Raw genomic sequence first — 27,259 nt, 5'->3', positions numbered from 1 at the left:
CTATCATTTCACTTATCATACTATATTATCTCCACATCTGCCTCTCCTATTGCACTGAGAGATGCTTGAAGGTCAAGAGAATGTCTTATTTATCAATGAATTCACAGCACCTAGCATAATACTGGAAATAAACTATACATTTACTAAGTATTGTTTAATGAATAAATGAATGCAGAAACAAAGTATCAAGATACAGGTTTTCAGGGAAATTAAAGCATAAGTTTATTGTCTATCATTTCTAGATTCTCAACTACCTTTTTTCCTGTAAGCTGGAGAACTAAAATCAGGAGGATATGTTTCTTTAGCTTATTTATGTAAAAGCACACTTTAAAGTATAAGCTCCAAGTATAAGCTAGGATGTAAATGATAATATTGATGATGAAAACAATAATGATAATGATGATGATTGCAACTGAATTTCCTGGGATCCTTACAGGCAACAGCTGACCGGTAGGAGAGGATGAAAGTTTTGTGTGTTTTCACAAACACTCAGATCCAGCCCAATGCTATCACCATCACCCAATTAACTTTTATAAGATGATGGCAAGTAAAATCATAGAGAGGAAAAAGAAGAAATAACACAAAACAAAACAAAAATCATTGCCTTTTTTCATATCATCATCATCATCATATTTTTTTCTAGAAAGGTCACCTTTAGGAAAAAAAAGTCCTTGCTTGCTCATACACAAATCTTTGACTCATGGAAACCCAAGTTTACTTATCAGCTGAATATCTAATGATTGACAATGGATATACCTAGTAAATGGTTAGAAGTTTCAAATTATTTCAATTTTTACCATGCCATTATGTAATCCCTCCTCATGAGTATGAGCTAGCCTAGTGACTTGCTCCTAACAAACAGAATACAGCAAAGGTGATAGGGTGGCACTTTCATCATTAGGCTACATAAGACTGTGACTTCTATCTTGTTAGTTAACTGTCCCCCTTGCTAACTTCACTGAAACAAGAAGCCATGATGAAAAGGCCCACATGACAAGGAACTGAGGGCTGGCCAACAGTCAGACAGAAACTGAACACTGTCAGTGACCACATAAGCTTAGAATTGGGTCCTTCCCTAGTTGAGCCTTCAGAAGAAACCCTGGCCAACACCTTAATTTCAGCCTTGTGGGAGACCTCCTGAAGCTGACACAGGTAAGCCATGCCCAGACTACTGACATACAAAGACTATGAGATAAAGAATATGTCCTGTTTTAAGCCATTAAGATTGTGATAATTTGTTACATAGCAAGAGAAAACTAACACACATACATTTAGAACACCATCATATTTCATTGATATTTCTGGAACCCTTTTAATCGATCTACAAAAACAAAAATTTGGACTTACTTGGAATGTAGTAAAGATATAGATTTCCATGGCCTCCGTTCAATGTTATACAGGGCTCAGCATTTATTGAAATAGGGAATTTCAAGTTATCTAAATGGAATAAAGAAAATGTCAATAAAATTACTATAAATCATTTACAATAAGTATTCTGAATATCAGCCCCCCCAAACTACCTTTAGCATTAAAATTTTATAATGAGAAAAATTGAGGGTAGTTAAAAATATCTCCCTCCCCAGAGGAGTGAAGTCAGCCAGATGGTAGAGTAAAAAGTCCTCCTTCCCCTGACAAACACACCAGTTCAGCAACAATTTATGGACAGTTTCCCTTTGTGAGAAATCAGAAACCAACCGGAAGTTTCCAGCATCCAGGAGAATGTAAAACCAGACTCACCAATTCAGTACTGAGGTTCGGGACACCTCTCACAAGAGACACTGCTCCTGGCATAGCATAATTAGGAAGAGATAACCTACCCCTCAATTTCACTCAGAGCGAAGAGATTGGTTCATGCGTTCAGAGCCCCAAATTTTCCAAGGAGATCCCCAGAGGACTAAAGAAAGAAAGTCTGAACAGTGTTATAACTAGTAAGGAGATTGAATCAGTAATCAAAAATTTCCCAAAGAAAATAAAGTCCAGGACCAGATGGCTTTACAGGAGAATTCTACCAAACATTTAAGTCAGAATTAACACCAACCCTTCTCAAACTCTTCTAAAAATTGAAGAGGAGGGCACACTTCCAAACTCATTTTATGAGGCTAGCATTACCCTGATAGTAAAGCAAGACAAAGACACTACAAGAAAACTATAAGCCAATATCCCTGATGAGTTTAGATGCAAAAATCATCACAAAATATTAGCAAACTGAATTCAACAGCACATTAAGAGGATCATATACCATGATTAAGAGGCATTTATCCATGGGATGCAAGGATGGTTTAACACACAAAAATCAATTAATGTGATATGTCACATTAATAGAATGAAGAATAAAAATCACATGACCAACTCAATAGATGACAAAATTCAACATCCTTTCATGATAAAAACTCTCAACAGGGATTCCCTGGTGGCGCAGTGGTTGAAGGTCCGCCTGCCAATGCAGGGGACGCAGGTTCGTGCCCCGGTCTGGGAAGATCCCACATGCCGTGGAGCGGCTGGGCCCGTGAGCCATGGCCACTAAGCCTGCGTGTCTGGAGCCTGTGCTCCGCAACGGGAGAGGCCACAACAGTGAGAGGCCCGCGTACCACAAAAAAAAAAAAAAAAAAAAAACTCTCAACAAACTAGAATTAGAGGAAATGGCCTCAACATAATGAAGGCCATATATGAAAAGTCCATAGTTAACATCATACCCAACAGTGAAAAACTAAAAGTTTTTCCTCTAAGATCAGAAGCAAGGCAAGGATACCCACTCTCAACACAGTACTGGAAGTCCTAGCCAGATGAATTAGATAAGAAATTAAATAAAAGGCATCTAAATCAGAAAAGAAGACGTAAAATTTTCTGTTTGCAGATGACATAATTTTATATCTAGAAAACCCTAAAAACTCCATTAAAAATTGTCAGAACTAATAAAAAAATTCAGTAAAGTTACAGGATACAAAATCAAAATACAAAAAAATCAGTTCTATTTCTATATACTAACAATGAACTATATAAAAAGGAAATTAGGAAAACAATCCTATTTACAATAGCACCAAAAGAATAAAATATCTAGGATTAAACTTACCTAAGGAGGTGAAAGACTTGTATGCTGAAAACTACAAAACACTGATGAAAGAAATTAAACAAGACACAAACAAATGGAAAAATATCTTATGTTCATTGATTGGAAGAATTAATGTTATTAAAATGTCCATATTACCCAAAGCAATCTATAGAGTCAATACATTTCTATCAAAATCTCAATGGCATTTTTTACAGAAATAGAAAAAACAACTCTAAAATTCATATGGAACCACAAAAGATGACAAATAGGCAAGAAAATCTTGAGAAAGAGGAAGCATCACATTTCCTGATTTCAAACTATACTGCAAAGCTACAGTAATCAAAACAGTATGGTAGTGGCAAAAAGACAGCCATATAGACCAATGGAACTGAACAGAGAGCCCAGAAGTAAATCCATGTGTATTTTGTCAACTAATCTTTGACAAGGATGCCAAGAATGCACAATGGGGAAAGGACAGTCTCTTCAAAAAATGGTGCTGGCAAAACATGCAAAAGAAAGAAACTGGACCTTTATCTTATACCACAAATGAAAAACAATTCAAAATGGATTAAAGACTTAAACGTAAGATTCAAAACTGTAAAAACCCTAGAAGAAAATACAGGGGAAAAGCTTCATGACATTGGTCTTGACAATGATTTCATGGATATGACATGGAAAGCAAAGGCAGCAAAAACATGAATAAACAAGTGGGACTATATCAAACTAAAAAGCTTCTGTACTGCAAAGGAAACAATCAACAGAGTGAAAAGGCAACCTATGGAATGGGAGAAAATACTTGCAGACCATATATCTGATAAGGTGTGAATCTCCAAAATATATAAGGAATTCCAACAATTCAATTGTAATAAAACTAATAACCTGATTTTAAAATGAGCTAAGAACTTGCATTTGTTGAGACGTGGATGGATCCAGAGACTGTCATACAGAGTGAAGTAAGTCAGAAAGAGAAAAACAAATATCGTATATTAACACATGTATGTGGAACCTAGAAAAATGGCACAGATGAACCAGTCTGCAGGGCAGAAGTTGAGACACAGATGTAGAGAACAAACGTATGGACACCAAGGGGGGAAAACCACGGTGGGGTGGGGATGGTGGTGTGCTGAACTGGGCGATTGGGATTGACATGTATACACTGATGTGTATAAAATTGATGACTAATAAGAACCTGCAGTATAAACAAACAAACAAACAAACAAACAAAAAACAACTAATACTAAACTTTCTTTGGGTTATTTGTATGGAAATATGTTAATATAAATGTTTCAGACATTACATGAAATTTCTAAAAATCTTATATGTTCTGGTATAATGTTATAAGTCATAATTCTAGTTATTACTTTAAAATGTATATCTCAGAAATAACTAAATTTCCTTGTCAATTGCATTATTATGAACTTTCATCAAATCTTTAACCATGGTCATTTTTAAGTCTTTTGTCATTTACAGACAGTTCTGGGTGTACTCTGATGCTTTTGCAAAAATGTTCCTATAAAAGGGTTTCATCTTCAAGGAATTCATGGAAAAGACTCTGACAAGTACAGGTTTCTGGTAACTGACTATACTGCTGAACTGAATGAATAAGCATTTTCAGAACTCTAATGGAAAACTGATGAATTCATAAAAGTGCTAACAAAAGATCAAGATAAAAAAAATTAATTACATGGGACTGAGTGAAATGATGAGGATGATTATAATTTTTGTGACTTTCTGTTTGAATAAAAAAAAAATCCCACAAGGACTCAGAGGCAAAAAATATACAAATCAATTTTCACTGCAAAGTAAAGGAGCTGTTACAGTGGAGGATTACTGGACTGAATGTCAATATTATGACATAGTACGAGTGTGTTTCATGTTTGGTAATTGCAATCATTGTTGCTTTTGTTGTAGTCATCCATTTACAATGCTTGGTGTCAGTTTATTTATCTCTTGTAAAAATAAAATACAGTGTGTGTGAAAAAATAAAAAAATTTAAAAATAAATAAATTAATTAAATAAAATGAGCTAAGGACTTGAATAGACGTTTCTCCAAAGAAAACATGCAAATGGCCAACAGGTATATGAAAAAATGCTCAACGTCACTAAGCATCAGGAAAATGCAAATCAAAACCACAATGAGATAGCACCTCACACGAGTCAGATTGGTTATTATCAAAAAAAGAAAAGAAGGACAAGAGTTGGCAAGGATGTGGAGAAACTGGAATGCCTGAACACTGCTGATAGGAATGCAAAATGGTACAACTGCTCTATAAAACAATACAGAGATTCCTCAAAAAATTAAAAATATTACTACCATATGATCCAGCAATCCCACTTCTGGGTACTTATCCAAAACAATTGATATCAGGATCTCAAAGAGATATTAGCATTCCTAAATTCATTGCAGCACTATTCACAGTAGCCAAGATGTAGGTACAACCTAAATGTCCATCAACAGATATATGCATAAAGAAAATGTGGTATATACATACAATGGAATACTATTTAGTCTTTAAAAAAAGGAAATTTTGCAATATGCTACAATATGGATGAACCTTGAGGACATTATGCTAAAGGAAATAAGCCAGTCATATAAGGACAAATACTGCCTGAGCCCACGTATCTAAAATAGTCAAATTCATAGAATCAAAGAGTGGATGGTGGTTGCCAGTGACTGAGGGGAGAGGGAAATGGGGAGTTACTAATCAATGGGCACAGAGTTTCAGTCAAGCAAGTGAATAAGCTGTAGAGATCTGCTGTACAATTTCATGCCTGTGGTCAACAATGATGTACTGTACACTCAAAAATTTAAAAGGGTAGATCCCATGTAAAATGTTCTTACCACAGTAAAATAAAATTTAAAATACTGTACGAATACCAAAAGAACTCCCTATAATGTAAACAGATTAGTATTTTAATGCCCTTACATTGTTAAGGTGGAGGTTGAAGGTAGTGAATTACTTTAAACTGTAGGGAAGGGGGTGAACTCCCCAAAACATATTTTCATAAAATTACTTGTTCCATTTTCACACTTTTTAACCTGTTCTTTTCTACATTGCTCTCCTTTTCTATACTCTCCTCACCTCTCTGTATGTTCCATTGGTTAAAAATAGAAAATACACATCAAGTACTCAGAATTCTAGTAAATGGTAAGCGACTGAATACATGAATGAATGAGTTAATAAACAAATCTTCCTAAATGAGAAGTTTCAAGAAGGATGTAGAAGAGCTTATAAAAGCACTGAGGAGGAGGGGAAAGAGACTAAACCAGTTTTATTTAATTTGCCCCTGAATGCAACCCTTAAAATTAATGTTAACATCTCTCAATGAATTGAGTTTGCCTGCAATAAAAGTCTCACAGAATGAGCTATATTAACAGTCATTTCATCGAATCATGGATGTTCACAAACATTTGATGCAGACATGTTTATTCCTGTGTGGATTATGACCAAAGGAAAACCTGCCCAATTTGCAATAATATGGATGAAACCTGAGGTCACTGTGCTAAGTGAAATTAGTCAGACAAAGAAAAACAGGGAATTACCTGGCTGTCCAGTGGTTAGAACTCTGAGCTCTCACTGCTGAGGTCCCGGGTTGGGGAACTAAAATCCTATCAGCTGTGTGGTACAGCCAAAAAAAAAAAAAAGATAAATACTGTATGACTTCACTTATATGTGGAATCTAAAAAACAAACACACTCAAAAGACAAAGAATAAACTCACAGACACAGAGGCTGCTAGAGGTAGGGCATGGAAGATCGGAGAAATGAGTGAAGTGGGTCAAAAGGTACAAACTTCCAGTTATAAAATAAACAAGTCATGGGGAAGTAATGTACAGCATGGTGACTATGGTTAATAATACTGTTTTACATATTTGAAAGCGGATCTTAAAAGTTTTCACCAAAAGAAGAAAAAAATTGTAACTATGTGAGGTGATGGATGCTAACTAGCTTTATCATGGTGATCACTTCACAATATATACAAATATCGAATCATGTTGTATACCTGAAACTAATATAATGTGATATATCAATTATATCTCAAGTAAAAAAATGCTCAAAGGTGACTAAATAAATAAATATTGTGCATCTATTTACTGAATTAATATATAGTCATTAACATGAATTTTTAGGATATTTAATGTTATAGACATTTATGGTATACTATCAAGTTTAAAAAATGCTGGTTACCCAACAGTATATACAATATGGTTCTACTTTGACTGTTTTCAACATATATCATTATATATCTAAAAGAATATTTACCAAAATATCAGAATGCTCATAGTGGTTAACTCTTAACTGTGATAGGCTTATGGTGCCTTCTTTTCTTTTTTTTTTTCACCTATATTTTTGAAGGTTTGCATAATTAATATACTTATTAACTTTCTTACCATGAAAGGTTGACATGGTATTGAAACGTGGGCACTTTCATATGCATTACCGAGCACAGTGCAATGTGTTCTTCTTTCTCAGTGATAAGCTTGTAGAAGACCCTCAGAGCAAGGCAACCAAGACTCTGGAGCAAAGCCGGGAACAAGTTAAAAGCAGTGAATCACCAGGGCCATGTTGTATGTCATAAGGGCAATTCTCTATTTTCAGTTAAGTTTCCCACATGTCTGAAGTTGGTCTGATTATGATGAAACCATTGACAAGTCAATGCAATCAGACAAATGTTCAGAATACCCCTATGGGTGCTCAGTGTTAAGCCAGCACTAGAGCAAGGCAGAGTGGGGTAGGGTGGAGTGAGGGGAGAGAATAGAAGTGTAACCTTAATCTTTATGTCAGGAAGCCTAAGATTTTCCTAGGAAGACAAGACCACCATACATTAAAAAAATTAGATGTAAGGATCAAAAGATCACATAACAGTACATAGCATGTGATTTTTAATTTATTTGCAAAGGTTTGGGAACTAACAGAAAATAGCTTTATTACTTTAAAGTCACCATGTTTATGGTAAAATTCTACATTTGGTTTATTAAATACCAAAGAAAGTAGTGGCCAGGTTCAGCAAAAGCACAGTACAAGAGCCTCCGGTTTCCCCTGCAACCACAAATGTCAGCACTGCCAATCCATCATAGCACTTTTTCCCACTGAGCTCTGCCTCAGAATCCTTCTTAACCCAACAGTCCAGGCAACTGCAGTTGGCACAGGAAATGAAACAGTGCCACCCTGAGTGTTGGTATTAAGTACTATTGGAGATCAAGGGAGGAAGCATTAGCTGGAGTTGAACCATCACAGCACTTCATTTTACCTCTTCAACAGAATTTCCATTACATAAATATGCAGTCCCTTCTGACAGGAATGCCCTGTCCTCATCGGTCTAGAAACTCCTTGCCTGCCTTCAAAATGTATTCAAATATCAACAGTGCTGTTAAGCCTTCCTTGACTCCTCCACACACCCCCAGCCCGACAGCCACAAACACACTATCATTCACAGTACTTGATCATCCTTCAATGGTCATTTAAAATGTTTACTACAATTATTTGCTTGCATGTCAGTCTTCTTCATAAAAATAGCACAAGCCTTGAGGGCAGGAAGCATGTCTCATTCATTTCTCATGTCTCTTGCGTACAGCACACTGTAGATAATAAATGTGTGTTTATTCACTTCTGCTTAGCACCAAATATTGCTCTAGGCACTAGAGAAACAATGAACAAGACAGGCAAGGGCCCGGCTCTTGATAAATGTACACTCTAGTAAAGAAATCAAACAGGGCTACGAGAGAAAGACTGAGTGTATGGTGGGGACGGAGGAGTTGGGGGTGGCAATGGGTAGAGATACCTCAACTACAGTATCCAGTAAGTGAGTGACAGAAAGCAACCAACCCTGTGCACATTGTAATCAGGAGTACAGACTCATAGGTGACAATGACTTTGACATGTTCAAGCAACAAAAACAAACACACACGCATATATACACAAAGACCATTACATGAGATACATATAATAGACAAAGTCACAGAGACAGAGAGTAGAGGTTACCAGGGACTAGGGGGGAGGAAGAAATGGGGAGTTATTGTTTAATGGGTACAGGGTCTCTGTTTGGGCTGATGAAAAATTCCGAAAATGGATAATGGTGATAGTTGCAAAGTGATGTGAATGTACTTAATATCATTGAATTGTACATTTAAAAATCATGAAAAGGGTAAATTTTATGCTTGTTATATTGGTAATACAAACAATAACTGTAATAATAATATAGGTCAGTGTAAATGGAAAATAATGAGGGAGGGTGGGAATCATGGGAGTCATAGGAATCAGACAGGTAGGCAAGGGCCACCTTGAGGGGTCTTGGATGCCTTGGTACAAAGTTGGGATTTCACTTTAATTGTAGTGAAAAGCCACTGGGGGGCTTTCAGCAACTGAAATAACATTATATAACATATTTACATTTTTAAAAGATCTCTCTGGTCTCTATGCTAAGAACTGATTGTATGGAGGCAAGAATTAAAGTGGAGAAAGGACAATTTAAGAGGATGTTGCAGAGGCCGGAGAAGAGACGAAGGTGACATGAGTGGTGAGCAAAGGACAGTGAAAAGTAGTTGGCTTTAACTATTTACAATAGCCAAGACATGGAAGCAACCTAAATGTCCATCGACAGAGGAATAGATAAACAAGATGTGGAATATACAATGGAATATTACTTGGCCATAAAAAAGAATGAAATAGGGCTTCCCTGGTGGCACAGTGGTTGAGAGTCTGCCTGCCGATGCAGGGGACACGTGTTCGTGCCCCAGTCCGGGAAGATCCCACGGAGTGGCTGGGCCCGTATGCCATGGCCGCTGAGCCTGCGCATCCAGAGCCTATGCTCCGCAACGGGAGAGGCCACAACAGTGAGAGGCCCGCGTACCGCAAAAAAAAAAAAGAATGAAATAATGCCATTTGTGGCAACATGGATGGACCTAGATATTATCATACTAAGTGAAGTAAGTCAGACAGAGAAAGACAAATACCATATGATATCACTTATATGTGGAATCTAAAAAAATGATACAAAGGAACTTATTTACAAAACAGAAACAGATTCACAGACATAGAAAACAAACTTATGGTTACCAAAGGGGAAAGTTAGGGAGGAGGGATAAATTAGGAGTTTGGGATTAACATATACACACTACTATATGTAAAGTAGATAATCAACAGGACCTACTGTATAGCACAGGGGACTCTACTTAATATTCTGTAATAACCTACATGGGAAAAGAATCTGAAAAAGAATGGATATTTGTAGATGTATAACTGAATCACTTTGCTGTACACTTGAAACTAATACAACATTGTAAATCAACTATACTCCAATATAAAGTAAAAATTAAATTAAAAAAAAAAAAGTAGTTGGGGGAATTCCCTGGCAGTCCAGTGGTTCAGACTTGGTGCTTTCACTGTGATGGCCTAGGCTCAATCCCTAGTCAGGGAACTAAGATCCCACAAGCCACACAGTGTGGCCAGAAAAAAAAAAAAAAAAGTAGTTGGCTTTAGAATATATTCTGGGGATATTAAAAACGGAATCATCAATAAATTCAATGTGAAAAATAAGGGAGATAATTAAGGATACCCCTGGTTTGGGGGTAAGGAATTAGGTAGATGATGAGATAGGGAAGATTTAGGAAGAAACAGATTTGGAAAGGAGTATAAGAGTCCTAGCTCCAAATGGCTCTTAGACTTCCTAGTGGCCATGTTGAGTTTGTAGAATAAACAAATGAATCCTGGTGATACGTATAGTTAGCCCTCCCACTACGCATAAGTAAGACAAAAGCCAGAAGTTCCTTGAAGATACCAGCTACATCTTAACATAACCTTTGCATTCTCAGTATTCCTCAGAATAATGAAACCTAGTGCCTATTAAAGACGTATTAAACTGAATTAAATTCAACTGACTTGACTAGGCTCTGTATGGGAGGTAGGACTTTTGATGGACCTCAGAGGTTTCCATGAAACAGAAAGAGGGACACGAATATTTCAGGTTAGAGAATAGTACACCTATATATGAACACAAGTATAAATAAAGGCCAGTAAAGAGGCTGGCCTGCTTGGAGTTGGGGGGACACTCCAGATGCCAAGATACACTCACTTAGCTGAGAGGACCATGCTGGAATACTTCCAGAACTGGACCCCTCCTCATCGCCTCCAATGCTCCCCCTCTGGTCCGAGTCACCATTCTCTCACTCACCTGGATTATTGCAACAGCTTCCCAACAGGTTGCCTGCTTCAACCTTTGCCGCCTTACAGATTATTATCAACCCAGGAGCCAGACCAGGCTTTACTCGTAGTAAAAGATAAAGTCGCTCCCTGACCTACATGGCCCTCACGCTCTCCCCATTCCCTTCCATGTCATCTTCTGCTACTTCCCCCACACTCATCCCATCGCAGCCACACTGGCCTCCTTGCTATCCCTCCATCACCAGCCATGTTCCCACCTCAAGGCCATTGTTCTTGCTCTTCCCCCCACCCCTTCCGCTGGATATGGGCGTGGCTCACTCCCTCAACTATTCCTGTCCTTGCTAAAGGCGCCTTCTCAGTAAGGCCTTCCTTGCCTGTCCTAATTTAAAATGCAACCCCCATCCCCATCTCTGTACTCTCTATCCCCTCCCCTGCTTTATTTTTCTCTCACGGCAATCGCCACCATGTGACATGCTGAATATTTCACTGATCAAAACTCCAGGAGGGCCGTGACTTTTGTCTTGTTGTTCACTGCTAGATGATATCCTCAGTGTCTAGAACAGGCACGTGCCAGATGCTCAGTGAATATTGGTTTAATTAAATAATCCATTAATTCCTTGAGTTTCAGGACTATCCATAGCCAAAAAACGGTTAGAGCTGAGTCTAACAACTCTAGGTTACAGGACGGTGTGTGTCCAGGGCTCTGTGGACTGACTCAGACAGCCACATTTCCTGCCTTTTCCAAAGGTGGAGGATAAAACAGTCAATTCTTGCCATTTCTGTATGTTATGCGCTGAACTGTGTTCTCCTTAAATTCATATGTTGAAGTTCTAACCCCCAGTACCCCAGAATGTAACTGTCTTTGGAGACAGGGCCTTTAAGAGGTGATTAAGTTAAAATGAGGTCACATGGGTAGGCCCTAATGCAATACCGTTAGTGTCTTAGAAGAAGAGGGGATTTAGACACACAGGGAGTCACCAGGAATGAGTGCATACAGAGAAAAAGCCATTTGAAGACATGGCAAGAAGACAGCCATCTGCAAGCCAAGGAGAGAGGCCTCAGAAGGAAACCAAACCAACTGACCCTTGATCTTGGATTTCCTGGCTCCAGAACTGTGAGAAATAAATTTCTGCTGTTTAAGCCACCCAGTCTGTGATGTTTTTTACGGCAGCCCTAGCAAACAGGTATACCATGTATGCCCAGTAGCTTGGCCAAATGGGAATCATCCTGACAGGAAGGACTGAATTGTCGTCACCAACTTCCTGACAATAATCCCTAGAGGGATCAGTGCTTCCCACAAATGACGCATTTCCATCTCAGCCAGGATAGATTCTCTAAGGCAGGGAAAGGTTGACGTGGCAGAGGCAGGGCAGAGGGGCATGGCAGCAAGCAGGGTCTCGCTTAGCTGTATATCCCACCTGCTCTCCACGGTCTCTATATCCTTAGGGCAGCAGGAAAGGACCACAGAATTTCTCAGCATTGGAGAGAAACAGATAAAATCTCTCCTCAAAAATCAAATCAGAAGACAAATTGAGTTAGTGTTACTAGAAGATTAAAAGCTAAATAATAATATGAAGTGTTATATAAATAAAGGCCATAGGAAATACAGCACAGAGAAGGTGGCATAATCAATGCATGAAGCAGAAGCGCCAAAGGAGAGGTGACAAGGGGGCCGAGTGCACTGAAGAGGGCCTGGAACAGGGCAGTGTAAACTGACCTTGCGGGGTGGGGAATTTTCAGGGAATTCAGCACAATCACAAACAGAAAAAAAAGCCACCAGCCTGAGACTAGTCATACACTTAGGTCTTGTTCTCACATCTGGCAATTACCCTAATTCCCCAGAAGTAACTTTACATTAATATTTGCCAGAATGTATTTGCAGGATTGTAAACACACACTCAAAAAATAAAACAAAATAAAACTGAAAATTGGGGGATTAAATAGGTTTTTTTTGTTTTTTGTTTTTTTTGCGGTACGCGGGCCTCTCACTGTGGTGGCCTCTCCCGTTGCGGAGCACAGGCTCCGGACGTGCAGGCTCAGCGGCCATGGCTCACGGGCCCAGCTGCTGCGTGGCATGTGGGATCCTCCTGGACCGGGGCACAAACCTGCGTCCCCTGCATCGGCAGGCAGACTCTCAACCACTGCATCACCAGGGAAACCCCTTAAATAGGTTTCTTTATTGCAGAACTTCTCAGAACTCAAAGTACATTTGTAAATCTCCCCCAAATGATTAGACGGTAAGTCCTTTTTTCCCATGAGGATTTCAGCTAGCAAGTATTTTCGGGAGCATCCCCTTAAACCTTCCTGATATCACTAGTGGGTAGAAAAGGTCAACCAACCTATAGTGAGCAACACAACGCAAAGCACCAAACCAAAACAGTAGTCAAGCCCCGAAGCTGTGCTTTCAGACCAGCAGATATTTGTAGAGAAAGAGGGAAAACTAAACAAAACAAGATAAAACAACAGTGATCCAACCAGTAAATAGCATTAGAGTGTAGCTGAGTCTTTTTTTTAAGTAATCAATATTATTGTTTCTATGTGGCTCTGTGCTAAAAATTTTACCTCGAAAACAATCCTTGTAAAATAGGTTCGAAAATCACTTTCACTTTACAGATAAAAAAGCTGAGGCACAGAGAGGCTAAGACTTTGCTCAAGGTCACACAGTAACTGACAGAATCAGCCTTACAACCAATTAGGGAGGTAATTCCAAGAGCCTTCAAAAACCACAGCCAGAAACACTTACAGAGCACCATTGAAAAAAAAAATCACGGCCTGGAGCTATAATCAATTCCAAGCAGCATTTAGGACTGTTCTACCTTCTCAGGAAGACCTGGTCAATCTTGGGGCTGAGGCAAAATCTCAGAAGCAGAGAGTTCTGCCCAAACTGGGAAGAATGTGAAACTGGGTTCAAGGTAGAGATAGCTGACCACAGGAAAGGACAGAAGCACTTGGAGGTCAAGTGCAACACAGTTCAGAGACCTGTGAGGCCCGTGACGGATCGAGAAAATCCACCCAGGGCAGGAACCAGACATCACTTTTGCTGTCAGCAGCCTCCCCAGCAGCCGGAACATACGGTCATTTCCTGCGTCCCGGCAACAGCAGAAAAAGGTTCCTGTGAAAACTTGCCCTTGGAACAGTTGACATTATGAGTACCTGCTTTCGCCCTCGTACTTACCACAGTAGGAGTACCAAACACTTGTGTCAGAGGAGTTGCAGACCCAGCGTTTCTCTTCAGGTTCAGTAAATGTGGAAGAAAACAGGGCAGAAAAAAGCATAAATGGGAACATGATTCAGTATCTTCAAAACTTTAAAAATGCAAAGACAATCAGTAACTAATCATCAGACTCTTCCTTTTTAATAAGTAGAAAAAATTTAACTTAGTCATCAGTCACATGATTTCTGAGTTCCTATCCAACTGTTTCCTCTTTTGAATGTGTGTGTGTGTGTGTGTGTGCTTAATATCTGAGCACTTGCTGCAAGAGGAAAGGAAAATGATTCAGAATGTACTCTTTGTGAACACGTAATACAAATGAGAGCACAGAGCTTTAAAAACAAAACCAGGTATTTTCCAATCAATAGTAAAAAAAACAGCCTGTAGGTCTTCTTTAGAAGATCAAAAGACTAGCACTCTTTATCCCTCTGCATTGCTATTCTCTCTCCCACAAGTTCTTTTTTTGTTTTTTTTTAAACCCTAAGCACCCCCTCCTATCCCTTCTTTCTTTCTTTATGGCCATGCCGCTGGGCTTGGAAGCGTGGAGTCCTAACCACTAGACCGCCAGGGAATTCCCTCCCACAAGTTCTTTTTTTTTTTTTTTTTTGCGGTATGCGGGCCTCTCACTGCTGCGGCCTCTCCCGTTGCGGAGCACAGGCTCCGGACGCACAGGCCCAGCGGCCATGGCTCACGGGCCCAGCCACTCCGCGGCACGTGGGATCTTCCCAGACCGGGGCACGAACCCGTGTCCCCTGCATCGGCAGGCGGACCCCCAACCACTGCGCCACCAGGGAAGCCCCCACAAGTTCTTTATACAACAATTCTCATGGGCAGAAAGCAGAGCCTAAAGCTCTGCACTGAACAGGCTCACGCAAAGTGTTTCTGCTCGGCAACAGGTTCAGCCAGAGGGTAGAGTCCGGCTGGATGAGACCCGAGACACAGGACATTAGCTGTACTTCTGCATGGTGGGCGGGGGGTCTCAGCAGGCTTGAGAATGCACTCACTTTAGCAAACTACAGGTCCAGGGAATACCTTACAATGGTCATTATTTTGTGTGTGGAATGTATTTCAGTCCAAAACTCTCACTTTGTTCTAGAAAAACAGCCACCCCTTTAGATGCTTTGCTACCTGAAATTCTTTAAAGGACATGGTCTGGGATTAGTAGCCCAAAAATGGCATGGAGTTGGGGCCTTAAAAACCTACAAGTTTAGAGGAAAATAATCATATTTGTAAAAGGTTTTACTAAAGAACTGTACTACTTTCCCATTTTTTAAAAGGTAAATATCCATGGGGTGGGGCGTAGTCTGGGGAAATGGGGAGTTGCTCAATGGGTATTGTTTCAGGTTGGCAAGGTGAAAAAGTTCTAGAGATCTGTTGCACAGCAATGTGAATACAGTTAACACTAATGAACTGTACACTTAAAATTGGTTAAGATGGAGAATTCCCTGGAGGTCCAGCAGTTAGGAATCCATGCTTCCACTGCAGGGCACATGGGTTTGATCCCTGGTCGGGGAACTAAGATCCCACAAGCTGCCCAGCACAGCCAAAAAAAAAAATTGGGGTTAAGATGCTAAATTTTATGTTATATGTATTTTATATATTTTTTAAGTGGGGGGAAAAAAGAGGACAAATCCATGAATGCTTCTAGTAGTCTCAAAATACCATTTCCCACTAAAAGGAACAAATACTCTAGAGAAATTACTGTTTCCAGGTCTGAGGCAGAAAAGGTTCAAGATGAACCTAAAACACCTTGTCATATTAGACACCCAATTTGATGACAGTCCCATTGACCAAGGATGGGTTTCCTATTGCTGCTGTAACAAATAACCACAAACTTAGTGCCTTAAAAACAATACAAATGGGGAATTCCCTGGCGGTCCGGTGGTTAGGACTCTGAATTTTCACTGCCAAGGGCCCAGGTTCGATCCCTGGTTGGGGAACTAAGATCCCACAAGCCATGCTATGCGGAAAACATACACACACACACGCACAATACAAATGAATTCTCTTACAGTTCTGGAGGTCAGAAGTCCGAAATCAGTTTCAATGGGCTAAAAGCAAGGAGTCAGCATACCTAGTTCTTCTGGAGACTCCAGGGGAAGACTCTGTTTACTTGCCTTTTTCAGTTTGAGAGCTGCAATCCTTCCATTCCTCCATCTTCAAAGTTCAGCACTGTCATCTCTGCTTCCATCGTCACATCGCCTCTCCCCTGATATCCTGCCTCCCTGTTATAAGGGCCCTGTGATTACACTGGAACCTTTTGGATAATCCATGATAATCTCCCCAACTCAAGATCCACCTATAAAATCCCTTTTGCCATTTAACGTAACATTCACAGCTTCCAGACATGAACATTCAGCCTACCTGTAGACTATTACGATCATTAATAAGATAGTAACTGCGATGAATTGAACTACATCAAATATATTCAAATTAATCAGCTCATAATAATTTTTTTAAAGTCTAATCAGCAGATGATGCTAGGAAACCAACTCTATTTTGAAAACTGATAAAGGGAAAGAATCAAGCATTTATCCTGACTTTTCTATAGAAAATGAACTACTGGTAACCAAATAGTACAGACAGGCAAGTTTCCCTTGCCTTCTCATACTCTTTTCTCTACTTTTAGAAGTATTTCAGCTAATATATGAAAAAGGAATGATAGAATGTAACCATTTTGCAACACCTAATGAATTAGTAAACTTGGGCACTGAGCATTAGTAGTTGCTAACGTCACAGAGAGACAGAAAGACATTGTATTCTTCTTGATGGATGAACATGGTGGTAGCCAACCTCCAAGATGGCTCCCAATGCTCCTTACTTCTTGGTATGCAAATCCTTGTGTAGCCCCCTCCAACAATGTATAAGGGTGACTGTGTAACTAAGAAAATATTGCACAATGATAATGTGCAACTTCCAAAGTAGATCATAAAAGACATTTTGCCCTCTACCTTGCTCTCCTGAATCAATTGCTCTGGGGGAAACAAGTAGCTCTAAAGAGAGATCCATGTGGTAAGAAACCGAGGCGTCCTCCCAAAAGGCCAGCACCAATTTGTCAGTCATGTGAGTAAGCCACCTTGGAAGCAGTTCCTCCTGCCCCAGCCCAGCCTTCAAATGACAGGAGCACCGGCTGATATCTTGACTGCAACCCCATGAGACAACCTGAGCCACACCCCCTCAACTAAGCCATTCCCAAATACCTGACCAACAGACACTATGCAATATCATAAATGTTTGTTGATGTTTTAAACCTCTAAGTTTTAGGGGCAATTTTTTATGCAACAATAGAAAAATAATACAAACAACATCAGCTATGAATCGGTCTTGTCCAAAATAATCAAACCTCAACCTGATGAAGACTCAATTTATAGCAAACACAGTAGACAGACAAACATGTTAAACTACACCTTGGGGATATAATCAGAAAATCTAGACCATGAAAACATATATAGGACAAAAAACTCAGTTTCTTCAACAGATGATTTGCAAGGGGCGGGGGGTGGCGGGGGAAACAAAGTGAAAGAGGGAATTCCCTGGCAATCCAGTGGTCAGGATTCCGTGCTTCTGCTGCCGGGGGCCGGGTTTGATCCCTGGTTGGGGAACTAAGATCTCACATGCCATGTGGCAGGGCCTAAAAAAAACAAAATCAGAGTGAAAAATATAGAAGGGCCCATAGATTAGAAGTCTTAAAAGACACTTACAAAATAGGTGTGGATAAGGTGGGAACTTTAATTAGATCTTAATCCAAACAAAATGGGGGAAAAATTATGAAACAATTGGAAATTTGAGTAGACTTGATATTTGATAACACTGGGGTCAAAGGCAGCTTAGGTATTATGATGGTATTGTTAGTTTTTTAAGTCTTTATCTTGTAGAGTTACAAAATTAAATATTTAAGAAAGAAATCTTACGATGTCTGGGATTTGGTTCCAAATAAACATAGACGGCAAGTGGTCTAGATGAAACAATGAATCTGGATGATGAATCACTTTTTCTGAAAAAATCAGAATACAATTTTAACGAATGTGTCCAAGCTAAGGCTGGCATTCATACCTAATGACCGTTTTGTTACTTTTGCTTCCAAAAGCTGAAGTCTTTCGGTATGATGTAATCTACGTTGAGGAAAAGGATTATATCTTATCGTCAAAGGGTACACTATCTGATATAACCCAGAGGCCCAATGGGATCACCCTGCCTTTTGGGACTCAAATAAAACGGACTCAATATCCTTCCTATAGGTAGAGGGAGACTCACCACCTTCCTAATCTTGCCAAGATTACTCTGCCTGGGGAGAGGGTAGTAAAGTGGCATGGAAGGACGCACGTATATTTCTTACCTTGGCCTGAGCTGTTTCTGCGGACTTATTTCAGTCATGAATCATTATGGTATCCTACGCATGCTGATCCTTTTCTACATCTTGGTCTCACTCCAAATCATGCCCTTGAGAGGTCATCTTTCTCATGCAGTATTTTAAGTCTTTTTTCTTTTCTCTAAACAATTGAGGAATTATTGATACTCATAAAAATAGGATTTTCACTCCACTCCACAGGTGACAAAATGGTTGCATGGATACAGGACATTTAAAGAAAGAGATAGGAGGTACTAAAAACAAGTTATGAGAAAACTGACCTTTGAGAGAAAACTTTGAAATGTTAACAACACTGTTTTCTTCTAAAAATTTCTTCTAATATTTATCTAACATTTGATAATGAGTATTTGATTATGGAATAATCTTTTTACAGAAAGATATAAATCACATTAACTGCTAAGATAGCAACAGGTCCATATCTAGGGGACAGAGGACAGAGAAGCAGACAGGCAGAGGCCCAAACTGAGGACAGAGGTGGTGGCGGCTTGTTCATCTTAGAGCCCACCCTCTAGTAAGACCACAAGCTGGCTGATCGTAGCAGAGGGCAGGCTCTAAGTCTCAGGAAGATGAGCACTGTTCTACCTTAAGCTGTCTCCTATAACCTTCTAGCAGCTTCAGACTTGAATGATCTTTCCCCTAAGAACTAGTGATGCCCCTGCTGCTTCTCCATCCACCTCCCTCATACCACAGGCAAGCCAGAAAGATTAGATTTATCATCGTGGCAGGTGATAGATGTTAGACAGACTGGGTGTTTTGTTCTTAACTGTGACTCTGGCAACTAGCCCAGTACCTGACACCCTCTCGGCACTTAATCAGTATCTACTAGTCTAAATAGCATGATTTGAGGCCCTTTGTTCCTGGATGAAAATCCTTCACAAGAACCAACTTAACATTAGCATGGAGACTTTTATTTTCTAAAAGGTACTATCCATCTATGTAGTACATACAATTTTCCCACTGTGTCAGGGTGTAACAAAGGAGAGTATACATGGAGGGACAGATGGAACCACTGAAGACGATACGACTTAGGTTACCACTTCCCCAAGAGCTAACCACACCCTACTGGACATGGATATCCTTAACGTGGGCAGCCATGCCAGAGATGATAGGCAAAAACCTGTGCCCTGAGCCAAAGGAAGCAGATTAACAGTTTCCCATAATCCGTGAATTTTTAAAGAGTTTTCAATGTGGGAAAAGGTAATGTCTATATCCTTAGAAAAATCCAAACACAAAGGAAAAATAACTTTCCCATTTGCTTCTGACATCCAATCCCCAGCTGAGAGGCAATCACACTTATTATATAAAAGTAACCATGCATATGTCGGCATATACATGTATTTTCACACCCTTTTAACACAAATGATAGAGTATTGTATGTTTTGTTTTTCAAACATAACTTTTTTTATTATAAAGGAACATAATTCTCTGGAAATTAAAAGTTCTGTGATACAGTTTCAAATTATTTTTTTAACAATCAGTCACTAACAAAAATCAAAAGTAAAGGCAATTATTATACACTGGAACATAAATCACATTTAAGCACAAACATAAAAACGATAGACTCATTTCTCTTCTTTAAGCTGTTTCTTTTCACTGGCTTCTTCCACATCAAAAGTAAATGGTTTGTCATAACCCATTAGATGGTTATAGTCTTCAGGGTTTGGAAAGAGTGCTGGATTAACTAACAGTGATTTTGTTTTAGCATAAAATGTGGTAAACACATGTGTGCTATTTGGAATCTTCACATCATTCTGGTGGAACACTGTACTCGTTTCCAAAAGCACAACATTATAAGTAATGGCTTTATAAGTGTCTGTTGTGGCCTCATGGTACAACCGAATGACATAGCCTTTTGTAAGAAAGTGAAGCAGTGTTGGAGTGATCACTGTAAAGCTTCCTATGATGCCATAAAATAAGATTTGCAAAGGCAGACTTCCAAATATATTATTTTGTGCAAAAATGTACGGTAGAAATGCAAGGCTGATCAGACTTGTAGAGTAAGAAAAACATTTCACACCTAAATAAGAAAAAAAAAATGGGAGAAAATTAACATTTTTAACTTTTATAAAAGAATCAACCTATCCAATTAATTCTTCCACCTTTCTCCCTACAATATCATCATCAAAACAACAAAACCAAAACACCTATATAGTGCTTATTATATTCCAGGCTCTATTTTAAGCACTTTACATATTTCATTCATGAAATCTAGAAAAAAGCCCTATGAGACTGATGTATAATTATCATCATCATCACTCCCATTTAAAAGATGAGAAAATATGAGGTACTTGCTCAGTGTCACATAGCTACCAAGTAGCTGTGTTGGGATTTAAACCCAGGCAATCTGACTCTAGGGTCCAGGCTGTTGGCCATTACAATGCACTGCCTCTCCAGCTGGGAAGTCCGCTTTAGGGTTGACTGGCTTCTATCTCAGCTCCCAATAAAAGGTTTAATATTACTCAAAAATCTTTATGAATACTATAAAAGTTAATTCAGTCAGCAGATAATCAAATAAAGGTCTCTATTAACAAGCACTTCCACAGATCTAACATAAAATGTTCAAATATGGGGCTAACTCTTTCAGGCTAAGTGTCCAGCATTAAAACAGCAAATTAAAAAAACAAGCAAACAAAAAACACCACCAGTAGTTAAGAAACATATGGGAAAGGTAATCAACTTCTTTACCAAGGAAAAACATTCAAGTTAAAATAGTGAGATACTTTTACTTATCACGTTAGAAAGATTAAAAAACCAGTGACTTCTGAACTGTATACTTAAAAATGGTCAAAATGGTAACTTTTACTTTATGTCTATTTTACCACAGTAAATAAATAAAAAACTTAAAATGTAAATTTTCTGAGTTTGAATGTACAATTTTAACATGATCAAATACCATCTGTCTGGAAAACAGACAAGTTGAGATCCTAGAAGGGTTGATTATAAAGTTATTTTGGAAGAACAAAGGAAGCAAAAAAGGGGGGAGGGTTAGATACTAAAACATAAGATTATAATTAAAACAGTGTGGTACTGGCTCAGTAGATAAACAGATCAATGGAAAGAAACAGGAAATCTAGACACAAACCTAACTGCATACGGAAATTTAGTATAGAACAAAGATACAATCTAAAATAAGTGGTGCTGGGCCAACGAGATTCAGAGAAAATTCAATCGATCCCTCATACCATATACCAGGAAAACTCCAAATAAACCAGAGATTTAAGTGTATAAAATAAGAGAGGTATAAGAAGAAAATACCCGTGAAGTCCTTTATAATCTGAGAAAAGGAAAACTTTTCTAATTATGACTGAAAATACAGAGGCAATCAAGGGGAAAGTTGATAAATCTGATCATCTTTTTAAAATGTACATGGACATAAATACTGTAAACAAAGAGACAAATGAGAAAAATATTTGCAGCTTGTATGACAAAGGGTTAATATCCCCAATACACAAAAGGTTTCTAGTATATGAGAAGAAAGGTCAACAACCCAATAAACAAACATGCCAGAAATATAAGCAGACAGTTCAATGAAACAAAAATGCACACAGCCTTTCAACAGATGAAATGATGCTAAGCCTCAATCATAAGAAACATTCAATTAAAACCACAGTGAAGGGTGGGAGGGAGGGAGACGCAAGAGGGAAGAGATATGGGAACATGTGTATATGTATAACTGATTCACTTTGTTATAAAGCAGAAACTAACACACCATTGTAAAGCAATTATACTCCAATAAAGATGTTAATAAAAATAAAAAAATAAAACCACAGTGAGATACCGTTTTCCCCCCAAACTGGCAAAAACTGAAAATATGACATCATACTCTGTTGGTGAGGCTATAACAAAGCAGACACTCTCATACATCACTTTTGCTTGAAGGCTTAATTATCTTGCATTAGTAATTTTAAAATAATTCGTTCCCCCCACAGGTAGATGTCCTGACACTGGTCCACATGGGATTCAATGGGGACCAAGTTGCCTTCTATATAAAAGCCTCCTTAGCCCTTCCAACTACCTGTTTTCCCCATTACTCTTTCACACTATAGTAGGTTGAATAGTGTCCCCTCAAAATTCACATCCACTTAGAACTTTAGAACGTGACCTTATTTGGAAATAGGGTCTTTGCAGACCATTAAAAGTTGAGATGAGATCATACTGGATTACGGTGGGCCCTACAACCAATGAGAGTATCCTTAAAAGGACAGAACAAGACAAGCAGAGACACAGAGAACGCCGTGCGAAGTAGGAGGCAGAGACTGGAGTGATGCAGCTACAAGCCAAGGAAACATGAAGGACTGCTGGGAGCCACCAGAAGCTAGAAGAGACAAGGGCAAGCTCTTTCCTAGAGCCTTCAGACAGCACGGAATGCCAACACCTTGATTTCAGACTTCTAGCCTTCAGAACTGTGAGAATAAATTTTTGTTGTTTTAATCCACCAAGCCTGTAGAAATGTATTGTAAGAGCCCTAGGAAACTAATACATACATATACTTTATGCCTGGATTGAAGTAATTGCTATTTTCTAAACATATTCTCATGCCTTTGCTCATACTACTTCCGTGCCTGGGATGCCCTTTTTTCACATGTCTTCATGTTCAAATTCTACTCATCTTAAAAAGAGAATACTATGACATCCGTAATTATTTGTTGCTGAATTAACAAGAATCGTCAACTAAAAGTCCCTTCAAATATCTTTAAATTAGGACCCAATTTGGTAGTTTAAATGGTACCGCTATGTTAATGTCTCTCACTTAGTTTTACACAGAAAAAATATTAATCCCTGATAAGTATAGTGACTTTCTATTACTATAATATTGAAGGAACGCAAACATCAAATTCTTCTACAGGTTACAGTTCTAGAACTTTGAATATCATGCGTAGCTATGCTCTTCCACAAATATTATATCGTCCCCACACTAAAATTAATTCCTATTTATATTCTCTTCTCTTCAGAATTGAGTCAAGTGGGAACATGAAAAAAAATTGATTAAGCCTTCCCTTCATTTGAAGGAACGGTGCCTGTATTCAGAAAGAAGGGTACCACGGGGGTCACGGCGAACACATCTCAAGGGCATCAATCTAGGGATCCCAGGCTCAATCCAGAGATGAGACACAGGCTCAGTGGCCCACTCATGTTGTGACTTCTGAAGAAATTTCTACCATCCGAAACTGATTATTCCAGTAACTTCAGAACTCCACTCAATAGTGATTATAATCACTCCTTATTCCCAGAAAGTTTTAAATAGCTAAAATTGTATTTTAAACATACTCTATTTTAATGTCACACACTCTTGAGAACTTACAGACTTCCAGATTAAATTTTAGACAACTGGTTAACACCAGCATGATCAAAAACACACATACAAATGGGGCACAGAAATCTTGTGGCCAACTTGGCTATAAAGTAATCCTCCAGATATTTCAGGTTATACTTTTTTTTTTAAGATTATTAAAATGAAATACAGCCTCAGGAACTTGAACAAATCACAAACCTAAGTTCTTCTGACTTTCCCTACTAAAATATTCCATACTAAATACTGAATTATGACCTAAGGAAAGAGCTTTAAACTTGTAGCTATCTAATACACTGCCCTTTCCTTCTCCACGATAACTCCTTACTACTTGGAAAACCACTAAGTAAATATGTTTGCTGAAAATTCTAAGATGACCTAAAAAAATGTAAAATTAATATACCTTTGACTTATAAAAGTATTACTGCTCATTTTCACTGCAAAATCTAAAAACATATACTGTAAATGTCTACTTACCCAAAATAACTACTCCTAAGAGGTATTCGCCCATATTTTCTTCCTCTGCATATTCAAACATTACATAAACATACACTTTTTGTTCTGTTTTATTTTGTTGCTAAACATCCCGAGAGGTGACCAAAGGATGGAATCTTTAGTGCCCAGCCATAAGGTCACAAAGTCGTTAAGAGTCTACAAAACCCTTTTTAAAATCTCCTAAAAATGCAAAGGTCTTAACCTCTAAATCTTTTATCAACAGTCCACAAGAGGGCTTCCCTGGTGGCACAGTGGTTAAGAATCCGCCTGCCAGTGCAGCGGACACGGGTTCGAGCCCTGGTCCGGGAAGATCCCACATGCCGCGGAGCAACTAAGCCCGTGAGCCACAACTCCTGAAGCCCTGGCGCCTAGAGCCCATGCTCTGCAACAGCCACCGCAACGAAGAGTAGCCCCCGCTCAGTGCAATTAGAGAAAGCCCGTGCACAGCAGCAAAGACCCAACACAGACAAAAATAAATAAACAATAATAAAATTTTTTTTTAAAGTCCGTAAGAAAAAAATTATAATTTTTCCTTCTGTCTTGCAATTACGAAGTGCTAAAATAATAAGTTATCACATGCTAAGAACCTTTTTTTATAAGTAAAAGGCGGGGGGGGAAGGAAATATCCTCACTTCTGATTACCCACCAAATACTGTTCGGGCCAGATTCCCAGTATAAATCAGCCTTCCATCTTCTGATTTTTCAAGTTGTGTATGTAAACATCGAACACATCTTTCCCAACAAACAGGTATCTATTGAAACAGAGACCGTTATAATGTGAGTACATGATAAACTGCATTTTAGACCAACTTTTAAATATTTTTAAGTTTATTTTGAAAAATATAATAGAGTAAAAGAAAACTTATCACATGGGGTCATTTAAGGAATTCTTCCAAATAATCTACAAAGCTAAAGAAAGCAAACTGAGTAACAGAATGGCTTTCCTTAATTCCACTCACAAGTAGACACTGAATTGGGAGTTTGAAGACCTAAGTTTGCATCCCAGCTAGAAGCATTTTAAAGTGTGACCTTAAACAAGTAAAAAGTTAGTGGAATGGTTTCTTCTAGTCCACATCACTCTCGGTCAACTGTCAAGGATTTAAATGCATTAGCTTTTTTAAAAACTTAAGTTTAATTATGTAAGTAAAATACTGCAAATTCAGAAAGTTTAAAGTCCAGACTGCTTTTAATACTTCTAAAATATTTATACTATAGCTAGTATTAAAAATAATAATAACTCTTTCCCCAAGGGTCTCGTATCCATCCCTTGCTCCTCGCAAGGAAAATATTTTACTTGAACTCCTACATCAAATTTCACAGGAACAAAAGAGTTGCCCGAACCTCTGAAAATGACTTTCACAACACACACTCTTCAAGATGTAAAAGGCATGCCTAATCCCTTTATGCTGAAATTTAATGAGATTCCAATTCCCGCGTTGGCCTTTCCTCCCAAGTTTCAACCATGTTTGCTAATCCTAATATTTTACAGGGCAGGATTAGGAGACAATTTATTCAGATTAAAATGAGAAGGATTAACGTCTCCATCCCATTTTTCCAGGGAGCAAAGGAATTCCTAAAAATAGAGCCACCTAATAAAAAAACAGAACAAACTCAAAATCAGGTTCCCCGAGTTCTTTCAGTTTGGTCTCCACGTGGAGCAGCTAATTTCGCTGCAAATTAACCCTTCCGAGCTTGCGCTCAAGGACAGAAAAAAAAAATAAGAGTCCTCACAGGCCCAATGGATTTGCAACCATCTCTGTAAAGTGACTGGAACCGCCCAGAAAATAAGCACTTTCCAAGGGACACTGCTGGACTCGCGGGGGCTGCGAACCCCGGGAGCACCGGCCTGTTGCCCAGGCTGAGGCCGGCCACTCCTACCAGCCCCGCAGCACAGGGCTCCTTCAGCACCAGAGCCGCCGTGCAGGCCGGGAAGAAGCTATGGGAGAGCCGGGCTCCCCAGGCCCGGTGCTACTCCCACCCCCACCCTTACTCGGGTCCGCGAGCCCTCTGACCGCCAACCTGCGCTCGCACCCGACGCGGCAGAAGCGTCGTGGCTGCCGACAGCCCCGCGCCCCCGCCGCCGCCCCGCACCGAGGAGCCTCTGCAGGAGGCCGCCCGCCAGACGGCCGCCCTAGGGCCTCGGAGCGCAGTGGCTGCCCACGGTGCCGTCCTCTTCCCACCGAGCCGCAGTCCGGCCGCCCACGGGCCGCCCAACGCCAGAAGCAGCATCCCGCGCGTGACCAGAAACAGCGACTGCACTGCGGCGGCAGCCGGGCACGCCGAGGCGCAGCTCCTCACCCGACCGCGGCAGAAACGACCCGAGCACTCGCCGCCGCCTGCAGGTCCGCGGGCCGCACTGGCCGCCTGCGCGTGCGCAGAATGGACGGCCCGCCGGCAACCTGCCCAGGCACAAGCGTTCCTTGTGGGCTGAGATCTGAATCCGACCTGACCCTCGCTGCCGGGACCAGCAAACGGCCATCCTGCGCGCTGCTTCCCCTCGTCGGAGTCTGGCGCTCTTTATAACCGTGTGGAAGGACAGAGGGAAGAGACACGCGCGAAGGACAAAGCCTGGAAGCAGGGTTAAATCTTTCATTATCGTGGGCATCATTTTCCGTGCCCAAAAAACCATTTTCTCTGCGGAAAATGTTTCTAACCTGTTGGCACAGCGGAATAATACAGTGCAC

The 27,259-nt window shown here is 39.6% G+C and overlaps 2 protein-coding genes across 2 annotated transcripts in view; both read right to left on the bottom strand.

Moving 5' to 3' along the window:
- LY96 (lymphocyte antigen 96) overlaps positions 1 to 14,497 on the bottom strand; it is a gene marked incomplete at its 5' end in the record, with an annotated part of 32,879 nt that extends 18,382 nt beyond the window's left edge. The window contains 2 exons of the mRNA XM_079722372.1: positions 1,348 to 1,437; positions 14,386 to 14,497. Of these exons, the coding sequence (XP_079578498.1) occupies positions 1,348 to 1,437; positions 14,386 to 14,497 (202 nt within the window). The remainder of the gene's footprint in view (positions 1 to 1,347; positions 1,438 to 14,385) is intronic.
- Positions 14,498 to 20,173: 5,676 nt separating this feature from the next.
- TMEM70 (transmembrane protein 70) lies at positions 20,174 to 26,804 on the bottom strand (the record flags this gene model as incomplete). Its single annotated transcript, XM_079722371.1, has 3 exons — positions 20,174 to 20,807; positions 25,222 to 25,327; positions 26,595 to 26,804. The coding sequence occupies 3 exons, from the start codon at positions 26,802 to 26,804 to the stop codon at positions 20,353 to 20,355; spliced, it is 771 nt and encodes a 256-aa protein (XP_079578497.1). The 3' UTR covers positions 20,174 to 20,352.
- Positions 26,805 to 27,259: the final 455 nt, after the last annotated feature.

The sequence above is a fragment of the Hyperoodon ampullatus genome (assembly GCF_949752795.1).
Source record: "Hyperoodon ampullatus genome assembly, chromosome: 17".
NCBI classification, from domain to species: Eukaryota; Metazoa; Chordata; class Mammalia; order Artiodactyla; family Ziphiidae; genus Hyperoodon; species Hyperoodon ampullatus.
Note: the sequence above shows the minus strand (reverse complement) of the source record. Positions and strands in the feature narration are given on the sequence as shown.